We start from the raw sequence: 12,968 nt of genomic DNA on the forward strand, positions 1-12,968 counted from the left end.
TTTTTAGAAGCTCATGTATTTAGGGAGCATGCAAACATGAAAGTTCAGGCAAAAATTCTTTAGGTAATGTGTGTGACACATTCCTTCCCACATGTCCACATTTTAACAAGTCACTAGAAAGGGGAGTTTTGAAACATTGCTGTTGTCATTCCTGAGTTGTTCCCCTGTAGGATGAAAAACAGTTCCTTCATGGTCTTCCCTGGTGGCAAAATCCCAGTGTGAATAAGGCCATAAAATCAGTCATTTATTCAGTATTCCATGTGAGGCACTATGCTGAGTCCTGATACTAAAACAGAATATTTAAAATAAATGTCGGGACTTCCCTGGTGGCATGGTGGTTAAGAATCCGCCTGCCAGTGCAAGGGACACGGGTTCGAGCCCTGGTCTGGGAACATCTCACATGCCGTGGAGCAACTATGCCCGTGCACCACAACTACTGAGCCTGCGCTCTAGAGCCCGAGAGCCACAACTACTGAGCCCGCGTGCCACAACTACTGAAGCCCATGTGCCTAGAGCCCATGCTCCGCAACCAGAGCAGCCACCGTGATGAGAAGCCTGAGCACCACAACGAAGAGTAGCCCCTGCGCGCCGCAACCAGAGAAAAGCCTGCACGCAGCAACGAAGACCCAATGCAGCCAAAAAATAAATTTATAAAAAAAAAAGAATAACAGTTCCTTCTTTAACATAAAATACCTCATTCTCACTGGGGAGTTTTTTTTAGTCTGACTGTTAAATTGTAAATTTTTAAAAGTCATGGATTGGGGCATGTAGGGAAGGAAATCGTGATGCTGAAGGGAAAGTCAGTGCTGCTGCTAATGGACCAGGAAGGCCTTTCCTGGGTGAGAGTCAGTACTTCCACTTCTACTTCTGTAACCTTCCCAGTGTGCCAGCACAGGCTGGCCTGAAAGCAGTCTGGGTCTCTACCTGCGATTTTCTTCTACCAGAGATACATAATGACTAATGATCAAATATTTATTATGCTTTGAAGAAAGCTTTACAAACAGTAAGAAAAGAGTTAAAATATTAATAAGCACTAAGATTCTTTATGTAAAGGCCATTGCACATGTCCTCTCCCGGTGATGAAAAACGATACAGCCAAGTTATAAAATATTTTGTGTCTGGGTCTGGCCCAGGATGGGATAGGTCACTCCCTTAGAGGCCAACTTCCTCTTCCTCAACAGCAGTCCCAGCCACCTCTCCGAATAGCACTGCTCTACTTCTTATACTGAGCCAAAGAAAGAGAAGAAGGCAAAGTGGCAGTAAACAGGATACAGCCCATTCACCAAGGTTTCTTGATGGAAACTGTGTGTCATGTTGGGTGTAAACTGTAGGTGGCACACCTTGGTGCTTCTCATATAGTCAGGACCCAGTTTATTACATATAGTAAAGGACCAGTCAGTGTTCTCCACGAGGCTCACCAAACCAGTAAGCCGAGGAAATGCAGCTGTGGAAGGTGGTCTCCAAAGAGGCAGCCCTCAATTCCCTCTTTCCTATATGTCTATGCCACTTCTCCCATCGAGAGGTGGTGTCCATTTCCCTTTACCTTGCATGTGGGTTGACCCTGTGACTTGCTCTGAACTACAAAATGTGGTAGAAGTGATGCTGAGTCAGCTCCGGCCCAGCCCATAAGAGGCCTGCAGCTTCCACTTTTGCTAAGCTACTTGAGTCCTAAGCTACCACCTCAGAATTCTTACTACCTTACCGTAGACAGAGCCCAGCTAGCCCCCGGCCATTTAAGCCACCCCTGCGAAGGCACCACACATCATGGAAGGTATCTTGGATGTTCCAATTCCAATTGAGCTCCCAGCTAAATAAATGCAGGTGTGTGAGTGACCCCAGCTGGCACTATGTGGAATGGAGATAAGCCATCCCCACTGAGCGCTCCTGAATTTCTGACTCCCAGAAAAGTGAGCACTAAAAAGTTGTGGTGTTTTTTTTTGTTTGTTTTGTCTTGTTTTTAAGCTGCTGAGCTTTGAGGTAGTAGATTATACAGTACTAGATAACTGAAATCCCCTACTGAGAGTACAGACAGATTTTCCACTTACTTGATACTTCTTCCATTTCACTAAATGCCAAACAAGCATTTTCCATCACATGCTTTTCTTGGTTTTCTTTTCTCACCTTTCAAGTCTTCTTAGCTCTTCCCTTAAGAGGCTGTGCAGCTCCAGCTTTTCCAGAATAAGTTCACACTGCTTCTGGTACTGCTCCAGAGGGTTATCAGGAAAGGATGTGTGGAGTGCATTCACACCTCCCAGCAGAGCACCTCCCTGAAAGGGTGAGAAAATGGGAAATGCCAGGGAGAGTCACCAGGCTAGCCTGCAGACAGGAAGTACACACAAGAGGCCACTGATCCCAGATGGCTGAGACCAGCCCTCTACACCCCCATCACAGTATCAGAATCACCTGGGAGCCTTTTTCAAATTTCAGTGGTCCTCGCCCTCAATTCCTGGTGGCATGCATTGCTCTGAGAAGCCACACTGTCTCTAGTGGGACCATAAGCATCTCCCAGGCGTGTTGAGGAGAAAAAGGATTGAGACCCACTGCTTTATACCAGTGGGTAAAGCAATGCTACTGATGCAGAGACTGTTTCTATGACAATTTTTGCCCCTTCTTTTAAATAGTTTCCTTTGGATATATTTCCAGGAATTACTAGGTCTAGAATATGATCATTTTTATAACTCCTGATAGGCTATAAATTGTCTCTTTGAAACAATGCTTGTAACTAGGGTTCAAACATTAGGTACAGGGCTTCCCTGGTGGCGCAGTGGTTGAGAGTCCACCTGCCGATGCAGGGGACACGGGTTCGTGCCCCGGTCTGGGAAGATCCCACGTGCCGCGGAGCGGCTGGGCCCGTGAGCCATGGCCGCTGAGCCTGCGCGTCCGGAGCCTGTGCTCCGCAACGGGAGAGGCCACAACAGTGAGAGGCCCGGGTACCGGAAAAACAAAACAAAACAAAACAAAACATTAGGTACAAAATATCCTTACCTGCATGGAGGACTCCATTACCGACACCACTGTAATAGCATCTTCCAGAGTCACTGTGTCACGGAACATCAGGCGAGCATGAGCTAATAAGTTGCATTTGAAATTATGAAGAATTATTTTTATGAATTTTTGAGGTGATAAATGTAATACTCTCCTGGATCCCCCCATTCCAAAACTGTATTTTATAAATGAGCTACTAATAACAAATACATTTTACTAGAGCAAGCACGTAAGTCTAACTTCAACTAGCTTTAAGGTTGTTTCTCTAATAATGGGCCTAATCCTTCTGCACAGCCCATGGCAGTTCTGTGTATTTACATGAAAAGGTACTCTGGGCTCCAGCAAAGAAAGGTGCTATGCGGCATATATTTAATATTCAGTGACTTTTAATCCTTACTTTCTAATCTATTATAAATCATACAAAATTAAAATTAATATTCATTTCTCATCTCTGATACATCTCTTTATCTGTGAGCTTTTCAAAACTGCCAAATTTGCAAGCCTGAATCTTGGGTATTTCTTGCCTTAATATTCGTTATAAATCCTTGAAAAAGTGAGGGAGGCACTTTTGTTTTATAGAACTTTTTGGTAAGCATATATTATATCATCATATGATACAGTCAGCTCATGTGAAAAAAATTTAGGATTGTTTAATAAAGGCTAAATGTAAAAGCCAGTATTAGAAAAAAAAGAAAACGTCTGGAGACGCATATTAGCTGCAAGTATGCATGTAAGTCTCATACCTTAGGGATGGGATAGAGCATGGTACTGTTAATTCAGCATTATTGTGCTAGTGGTGGGCTGTGAGTGGCAACTGGTAAGAAATAACCCAGGGTGCTATATAGGAAATATTTCCCAGTAAGGGAGTATTCCACCCCAAGTGCTAACAGAAGCCATCGAGAAACAAACATCCGTAAATGAGACCTTCTACATGAATGATGTCTTAAGTTATGGGAGGTTCTGAGATGTCACAGAGATTCCTCTTTCTGAACGACGCTTCGTTCCACTCAACATCTATAATCCGTCCCCAGAAGAGTGGTTTCATAGCTCCGAGTTTTTACTTTTTAAGCAACTATGAGCAAGCACCTCAGAGGTCATCCTCACTCATCTCTGAATTCACGGTGCCAAGCCCCATGCCTTGCTCACACTGGACACCCGATAAAAGTATTATCTGCTGAAGGAAATAAACCTTCTGCTAATCGTATCAAGCTTTCCAGCAGGCGGATGGTTGTCCGGGCAGCGTTCCGGGAATCGCTCTGCCTCTGCATCTGGTAGTACCGGAGGAGAACTTGATTACCCTCATCAGACAGTGTGGGCTGCAGATTCCTAATGAGGCAGAAATAGGTTTTCATCTTTTCCATGCTCCAGAGCTTCTCTGATTTGCTTGGATAACCTGTATATATCACGTATTGGGTCAGTAATTTCTAAGAACAGGCAAACATCTCATATTAAGGGTTTTGCTAAAGTTCTTGTACTCATTTTTAAAAAGATGACCTTCAGGTTTTGTGGCCATTGAAATCTAGACGTGTCTTTGCATATAGTTCTATAATAAACAGTCTTAGGCGCTAAGCTTAATAAAGGTAAGCTTCCTACAGAGGTTTAAATTATTCAGAATAATTCTGTTCTGCCATATACAGAAATAAATAGTACTTGGTAAATCTAAGTTTTTGACAGAAGTCCCACATTTAGAATTCTGTTTCATAAACTCAGTCCATTTTTTTGGGTGCAAGAGGTGAACCACGTGGTAATTATATATCATAAGGTTGCCCCCTTTCACCACAAAGGACACATTTACCAACTTTAATCTCATCAATGGCAAGCAGAGAAAGACCCTTTTCCTTCCGTTTGTTATTCTGGGCTCACTAACTGACTCTTCTCACTGCTTTCTATCTAAGCCTCTCTCTACTGCCCATTAGTTACGGTACCTTGGGTATTTATTTAATTTTCTTCAAGGAAAATTTCATTTGTTACGTCTACTTTTTGTCAATTTGAATGATTTGTTCGTCTCCACGTACCTTTGTTTTCTAAGATAAAGGCAGAAATTATACGATCCCAGTCTTCATTCTTGGTATCAAGCAAAACCAGGATCAGGTCGAATCGACTTAAGAGTGGGCTGCCAAGGGCAATGTTCACTGACACAGACTCATGGGGGTCGTACTGGCCTTTGGGGTTGGTTGCTGCGAGGATGGTGGTCCTTGTGTTCAGCTTGCACACGAGGCTACCAAAAGAGAAGGTACAATTCACTGACTGTTGGGATTCAAATGAAAAGCAAGATTAAACTTGTTAATAGAAAGGGACTGCTCTTGCCCCTTGAAAATCTACACTCATGTGAAAGAGAATGTGAATGATACAAACACCAAGTTCAAATGAAGGACATTTACACTAGCCTATCTTGAAGAGAAGTAAGTATTTAACAAACACTTCTTATGCCCTGAGTATGAGCAGACCCCTCTGCTAAGGGGTGTTAAGAGGTGTACAAAGTTAAACCACACATGCATACTGCTCTTAGGGAGCTTGCAGTCCACTAGCTATAATGGTAAGACAAGGCAGAATATGGTAAGTTCTAGAAACATAAATTTCCCAGGGGAAATAAAGATGATGTGTATTCATCTATGTGGATGGAAGAGACACTCAGAGAAACATTACGAAGTAGTTTTTGAACTGGGCCTTTCCTGAAATCTGGACTTGTTCTGTGCGTTTACCTACTTTGTTTCGGTTTTCTAAAAGTGAAAGAAACAGGATGAAGGGAAAGGGAGGGAGGGAGGGAGGGATAAAAGAAGAAGAAATCAGGAAAAAGAAAGGTTGATCAGCGTAGTGTTTTTGAGGAGCAACAGTGAAGGGAAGGCTGCGGAGGAGGGCTGGTCAGATGGGGAAGGACCACGGACGGGACACATGGGAGAGACAAGGGCAGTGGCCCAGGAAGAGGCACTCAAGTCTTCAACAGAGCAGTGACAGGATAGATACGGAGGTGACATAACTTAGATGTTGTTTTTAAACTTGTTTATGATGGGCAAGCCCTCAAAATAATACGGCACATTCACTGACAACAACGAGTACAGCATTCTTTCTCTGTAAAGTTGTATGCTCTCCAGTGATGACTGTTTTCAGTTACAGCGGCATGTCTGCCTCTCAGCAGTCAAAACCCTGGGACATCGGCAAACATGTGCTATGTCTGTTAATCCCTGATCTATTTCCAGTTGGCTCTAGCAATTACCTCATGCCTGAAGACTGAAAAAGTTTGAGAATTTTTATTTTTGGTAAATGGCACAAGAAGACACAGAAGAGAAAGACAAACGAGGCACTTTCACTGAAAACTAAATCCTCTTTTTAAAAAAATTATTGATAGGGAAAAATTTTGAACAGAGAGTCCACATCTTAACATTTATGCACCAAAATGACTTTGTAAAGGCAGCTGTTTAGAACTCAGATTCAAGTTTGCCATAAAAACAATGTAATAAATGGTCCTTAACTAATCCCACAAAAAGCACATTTAATCCAATACTGAAGCGAGGCTGTTTGCATTTATCATAAAAAAGGAATATTGCTGCAATACTGGCAATGAAACAAAATACAACTGTATATGAATTAATTTCTCAAAAATTATTTTCTGACAGGTAAAACTGATTGTTCTTCCTTTCTCTGATCAAGAGCTATTTACAAGCCATTTCCTGTGTGCAGAGGACTGTACTGAGAAATGAGAAGGGTGTATAGCTGGTCCCGGCCTTCAGTTAGTTTACAATAGGACTGCTGGAGGATAAGGAGGCTCAACACAGCGCCTGCCAGACAGGACGTGTGCAACGGAAGCTGGCGTCAGCGTCAGTGTCCACAAAGAGAGACTTCTGTGGAGATGCCTGGATACGTGTAAGACATAGACTCTTAACGATATCCATGACGTGAGAAGGAAAATGAGCAAGCCAAGACAGAAAAAAGGTGGTGAGTTATTCCTGAGGTAACTGGGAAAAAATGAAAGGAGAAGCTTAGGGAAGGGGGCTAAGGAAGATTTATATGTGAAGAAAACAGGTTTCCTGAGGGGCAGCTTGTGGAAATTCAAGCAATGAAGGTAGAGCGGTGGGCAGGAGAAGAGAAGACTGTGTGGGGTAGTAAGTCAGGCAGCTGCCAATAGCAAAGAGGAGGATGGGGACGGCGTCAGAAGGAACAGAGTGGTCTCGATCACTTGAAAGGGGAAGACAGCATATAAACCTGGTGGCTGCAGACCTGTGTACGAACATGACTGCATTACAAACTGAATGGGGCTGTAGCGAACAAAGATACTCACACAGTCTAAGTACTGTGTGCACAGTAAAGCTTCGCTAAATACTACTGAATGAGGAACTCATGAATTAGTGGAAGGTAAGGGTCATTTTTCCAATCCAATACGAGCTCTACCTTCCTCAGTAATAAGAAGATAACTACCATATTTGTAATACCAAGCACTGTGTTAGGCTTTGTGTATACATATTACCCCTAATCTTCACAACAACCTGAAAGGTAGATATTATTATCATCAACTTGGAAATAAGGAAACTAGAAGTCCCAAGTTGTTAATAACTTCCCCAAGGTTACGTGGAGAGCTACAGAGCTGTGATTCAAACCCAGATCTGCTTAACTCCAAAACCAATGCTCTTTCATCTCCAGACTGCCACCCTGGTGGTGTCACATTTTAAATACTTCCTGTGGTCTTGAAGATTCTGCCTCATGTTTTAGGTATTCATTACTTGCCTTACTTTTTTATTTTTTTGCGTTACACGGGCCTCTCACTGTTGTGGCCTCTCCCGTTGCGGAGCACAGGCTCCAGACGCGCAGGCTCAGCAGCCATGGCTCACGGGCCCAGCCGCTCCGCGGCATGTGGGATCCTCCCGGACCGGGGCACGAACCCGTGTCCCCTACGTTGGCAGGCGGACTCTCAACCACTGTGCCACTGGGGAAGCCCTCCTTGCCTTATTTTTTTTCCTACTTAATTTGATCCCCCTTGAGGGCCTGTGACTTACTGTTATAATGCTCACACTGTCTGTCACATATTAGATGCTCAATAAACATGTACTGAATAAGTGATAAACAAAAATTAATCTTTACTTAGTACAGTATTTCTAAAATTCAGAGTCATTTTATACTCACAGGCTTCATCAGTCATAAAATAATCACGCTAATATATTTTGTTTTCTGCATTAACTTCAAGGAATGAAAACATTCCAGTTTCTGAAAAAGCTATTCTTCCATTTTTAATCCACATGTTTAAAACTTCCTATATACATGGGAGTACTTTTTCTAAACATCGTAAAGTTAAGTTACATAAATTATTTTTACCATGACAGGCCCTCCCGATAGTGCCCTTATTTTTGTGATGGTCCCCCATTACTCTCATTACATCTTTACCGGTGATCCCCATCTTTGCTCATGGGTTTAATCACTACCTATAGGCTGGCACCTCCAAATTTAGCTCTAGCCTGTGGCAGTGGCTGCTCTGTGCTCACCAAACCTTGTTTTCCTTTCTCCCTGGGGACAGAGCAAGATTTAATTTCCCATCCTCCTTTCCAGTTAAGGAGAGCTGTAATAACAAGTCTTGCCAATGGAATGGGGGTAGGAGAACATATGCTACTTCCAGGTCAGGCTCCTAAAAGCCTTCCTGTGCAACCCTCCCCGCTTCTCTCTCTCTTTGCTGGTACAGGTGAGGATAAGGCCCTGGAGTCAGACAGCCACCTGAGGGACTATGGAGCACAGCGCCTCACCCACCACCCACATCAGACTGTGACTCAAGCAAGAAAAACTCCCTCTGGCAAAACACTGCAGGAAGAGATGAGCACAGGAGAGAAGTGACCACTTTTCAAGGAGTAACGAAAGAGAATAGACAGCTCAGGAATTTGAGGCTTTGAAGGGCTGGAAAAGACAGTTGCCTCTAGACCCCAGAAAGTAAGGGAAAAGACTGAAACAGGCTTTGAACAACAAAGGCCCAGTCAATTTTCTCAGTAGTATAAAGTGACCCAGATTAAGAGTGAAGCCTTGGGCTTCCCTGGTGGCGCAGTGGTTGAGAGTCCGCCTGCCGATGCAGGGGACACAGGTTCGTGCCCCCAGTCCGGGAGGATCCCATATGCCGTGGAGCGGCTGGGCCCGTGAGCAATGGCCGCTGAGCCTGCGCGTCCAGAGCCTGTGCTCCGCAAGGGGAGAGGCCAAAACAGTGAGAGGCCCAAAAAAAAAAAAAAAAAAAAAAAAGAGTGAAGCCTTCAGCTTAGATGGCCTTAGGGTAGCCACCATTAAGTTGAAGAAAAATGGAACGAAGGCCCACCCACATTCACAGCAGCTATATAATAGCCAAGAGGAGGAAGCAATACAAGTGTCCACGGATGAATAAATGGATAAACAATACACACACTCACACAATGAAATGTTATTCAGCCTGAAAGAAAGGAAATCCTGTCACAAAATACAACATGGATGAACTTTGAGAACATCATGGTACGTGAATTAAGTCAGTCACAAAAGACAAATACTATATGATACCATTTATACGGGGTTTCTAGAGTAGTCACATTCACAGAAACAGAAAGTAAAATGGTGGTTGCCAGGGACTGGGGAGAGGGGAAAATGGGGAGCTGTTGTTTAATGGGTGTAGAGTTTCAGTTTTGCAAGATGAAGAGTTCTGAAGATCGGTTACATAACAATGTGAATGTACTTAACACTACTGAACTGTATACTTAGAAATAATTAGGATGGTAAATTTTACATGTTTTTTGTTTTTTAACCACAATTGAAAAAAATGGAATGGACAGCGTTATGGACTGAATGTTTGTGTCCCCCCAAAATTCCTATTTTGAAGCCCTGACACCCAAAGTGCTGATATTATGAGTTGGGGAGCTTAGGAAGGTAACCAGGTTTAGATGGGGTTATGAGTGTACAGCCCTCATAATGGGATTCACATCCTGAAAGCAGAGGATGAGAGACAAGAGCGCTCTCTTCGGGCTCGCACAGGGAGGGGAGGCCATGTGGGCAACAGCAAGAATGCAGCTGTTTCAGAGCAAGGAAGCGGGTCCTCACTAGGAATCAAATCTTGACCTTGGACTCCCCAGCCTCTGGAACTATGAGACATAAATGTCTGTTGTTTAAGCCAATCAGTCTACAGTATTTTGTTATAGCAGCCCAAGGCAAAGAAGGAAAAACCCCCAAAACCCAACAAACTGAGCTTGAGAAATATGTCAAGAAAGGAATTCTGGATACTGGCATATGCAACTGACTAGAAGCAAAGGGATCAGAGACCTAAATTACTACGGGATCTGCACTGCCAAAGAAACCACAAACTCAGTCTGAAGAAGCCTTTGCTGTGATGGAATAAAATTCATACTTTATGGCAAGACAAGAAAATTTAAACATAAAATTCTTCTCTGCCTATTTGGGCCTCCTCCCTCCCCTTTAGTGTGTATTGTGTATCTGCATTAACCAGACCTCCTTAGGAGATAACCTTCCTTCTTAATCTTGTAAGGGGCCATGATGACCCATGACCCACAGCTCACTTTGTATGTGTAGATCTGGATTGTGTAAACTGTCAATAATACATCCTTTGACATATAACCCATCATGTCAAAAACTTACATAACTGTGCTTTGACCTCAGAACTGTCCTCAGAGCTTCCTGAAAGACTGTCACCCAGGTTATAATCTCAGGTTGGCTCAAATAAAATTTTCCATTTCTTTCTTAGATCGACTATTGATTAATTTTTTCATTGACAATTGCTTTCAAGTTGTAAAAACAACCTTTTGCACAAATGACACCAAAAGCACAAGTAAAAAAAAAGACAAAATAGGTAAAATGAACCGCATCAAAATTTGAAACTTTTATGCTTCAAAGGATGCCATCAAGGAGGTGAAAAAACCCACACACAGAATGGAAGAAATTATTATTTGCACATCATATATCTGATAAAGGACTTATAGTCAGAACATACAAAGAACTCTTAGAACTCAACAATAAAATGATAAATAACCCAGTTAAAAATGGGCAAAGGATTGGAATAGACATTTCTCCAAAGAAGATATACAAATGGCTAATAAACATACGAAAAGATGCTCAATGTCTTTAGTCATTAGGAAAATGCAAATCAAAACCTCAGTGAGTAAACCATAAACAAAATAGAAAAGACAACCTACAGAATCAGAGGAAATATTTGCAAACAATGCTACTGACAAGGGATTAATTTCCAAAACACACAAACAGTTCATGTAGCTCAATATCAAAAAAACCAAACAACCCAATCAAAAAATGGGCAGAAGACCTAAACAGACATGTCTCCAAAGAAGACATACAGATGGCCAACAGGCACATGAAAAAATGCTCAACACTGCTAATTATGAGAGAAATGCAAATCAAAACTACAAGGAGGTATCACCTCACTCTGGTCAGACTGGCCATCTTCAAAAAGTCTACAAATAATAAATGCTAGAGAGGTTGTGGAGAAAAAGGAACCCTCCTACACTGTTGGTAGGAATGTAAAATGGTACAGCCACTATGGAGAACAGTGTGGAGGTTTTTTAAAAAACTAAAAATAGAGTTAACATATGATCCAGCAATCCCACTCCTGGGCATATATCCAGAGAAAACTATAATTTGAAAAGATACATGCATCCCAATGTTCATGGCAGTACTATTTACAATAGCCAAGACACAGAAACAACCTAAATGTCCATCAAGAGATGAATGGAAAAAGAAGATGTGGTATATTTATACAATGGAACATTACTCAGGTGTATAAAGAATGACATAATGCCATCTGCAGCAATATGGATAGACCTAGAGATTATCATACTAAGTGAAGTAAGCCAGACAGAGAAAGACAAACATATAATATTGCTTATATGTGGAATCTGAAAAATAATAAAATACAAATGAACTTATTTAAACAACAGAAATAGACCCACAGACATAGAAAACAAACTTATGGTTACCAAAGGGGAAAGGGGGGTAGGAGGAATAAATTAGGAGTTTGGGATTAACACATCCACACTACTGTATATAAAATAGATAACCAACAAGGACCTACTGTATATAGCACAGGGAACTATACTCAATATTCTATAATAACCTATAAGGGAAAAGAACCTGAAAAAGAATATATATATATATAGATATATAGATATATAACTGTATATATATCTGGATCACTGTTAATCAACTACACTTTAGTTAAAAAAAAAACACAGTGAGATACGACTTTAGATACACTAGTACTGTTATAATCACAAAGACAATAACAAGTGTTAGCAAGAATGTAGAGAAATTGGACCCTTCATACATCGCTCGAGAGATTGTAAAATGGTATAGTGGCTTTGGAAAACAGTTCCTCAAAAAGTTAAATATGGAGTTACCATTTGACCCAGCAATCTGCTCCTATGTATACACTCAAGAGTAATGAAAACATATTGTCCCCACAAAAACTTGTACTTGAATCTTCTTAGTAGCATTATTCATAATAGCCCCAAATTGGAAACAGCCTAAATTTTTATCAACTGATGAATGGATAAACAAAATGTGGTATATTCATATAAAGAAAGACTATTCAGCCATATACAGAAACAAACTATTGATACATGCAACAACACGGATGAACCTTAAAAACAAGTGAAAGTTGCCAGACACAAAAAGTCACATCTTATATGATTCGATTTATATGAAATGTTCAGAACAGGCAAATCCACAGAGATAGAAAGCAGATTAGTAGTTGCCAAGGGCTTGGGAGAGACAGAAAATGGGGAGTGAGAGCTACAGGATATGGGATTTCTCTTTGGGGTGACTAAAATGCTCAGGAACCAGTGGTAATAGCTGCACAACTCTATGAATATACTAAAAACTACAGAATTGTATACTTCAGAAGGGTGGACTTTATGTAGTATGTGAATTATACCTCAAAGCTGTTAAGAGAAAAAGTCAGAGGAAAGAATCAAAATAAAATGGTACGTTTGTAAAAAACAAACAAACAAAAATAACAATCTTGGTCCCCT

The 12,968-nt window shown here is 41.6% G+C and overlaps 1 protein-coding gene across 1 annotated transcript in view; it reads right to left on the reverse strand.

The window, feature by feature from the left end:
* MCM9 (minichromosome maintenance 9 homologous recombination repair factor) overlaps positions 1-12,968 on the reverse strand; it is an 82,078-nt gene that overhangs the window by 5,945 nt on the left and 63,165 nt on the right. The window contains exons 9-12 of the mRNA XM_082668853.1: positions 5,001-5,203; positions 4,175-4,378; positions 2,986-3,068; positions 2,122-2,267 (exon numbers count right to left, since the gene is read on the reverse strand). Of these exons, the coding sequence (XP_082524979.1) occupies positions 2,122-2,267; positions 2,986-3,068; positions 4,175-4,378; positions 5,001-5,203 (636 nt within the window). The remainder of the gene's footprint in view (positions 1-2,121; positions 2,268-2,985; positions 3,069-4,174; positions 4,379-5,000; positions 5,204-12,968) is intronic.

Source organism: Grampus griseus (assembly GCF_964374135.1).
Source record: "Grampus griseus genome assembly, chromosome: 13".
Lineage (NCBI taxonomy): Eukaryota > Metazoa > Chordata > Mammalia > Artiodactyla > Delphinidae > Grampus > Grampus griseus.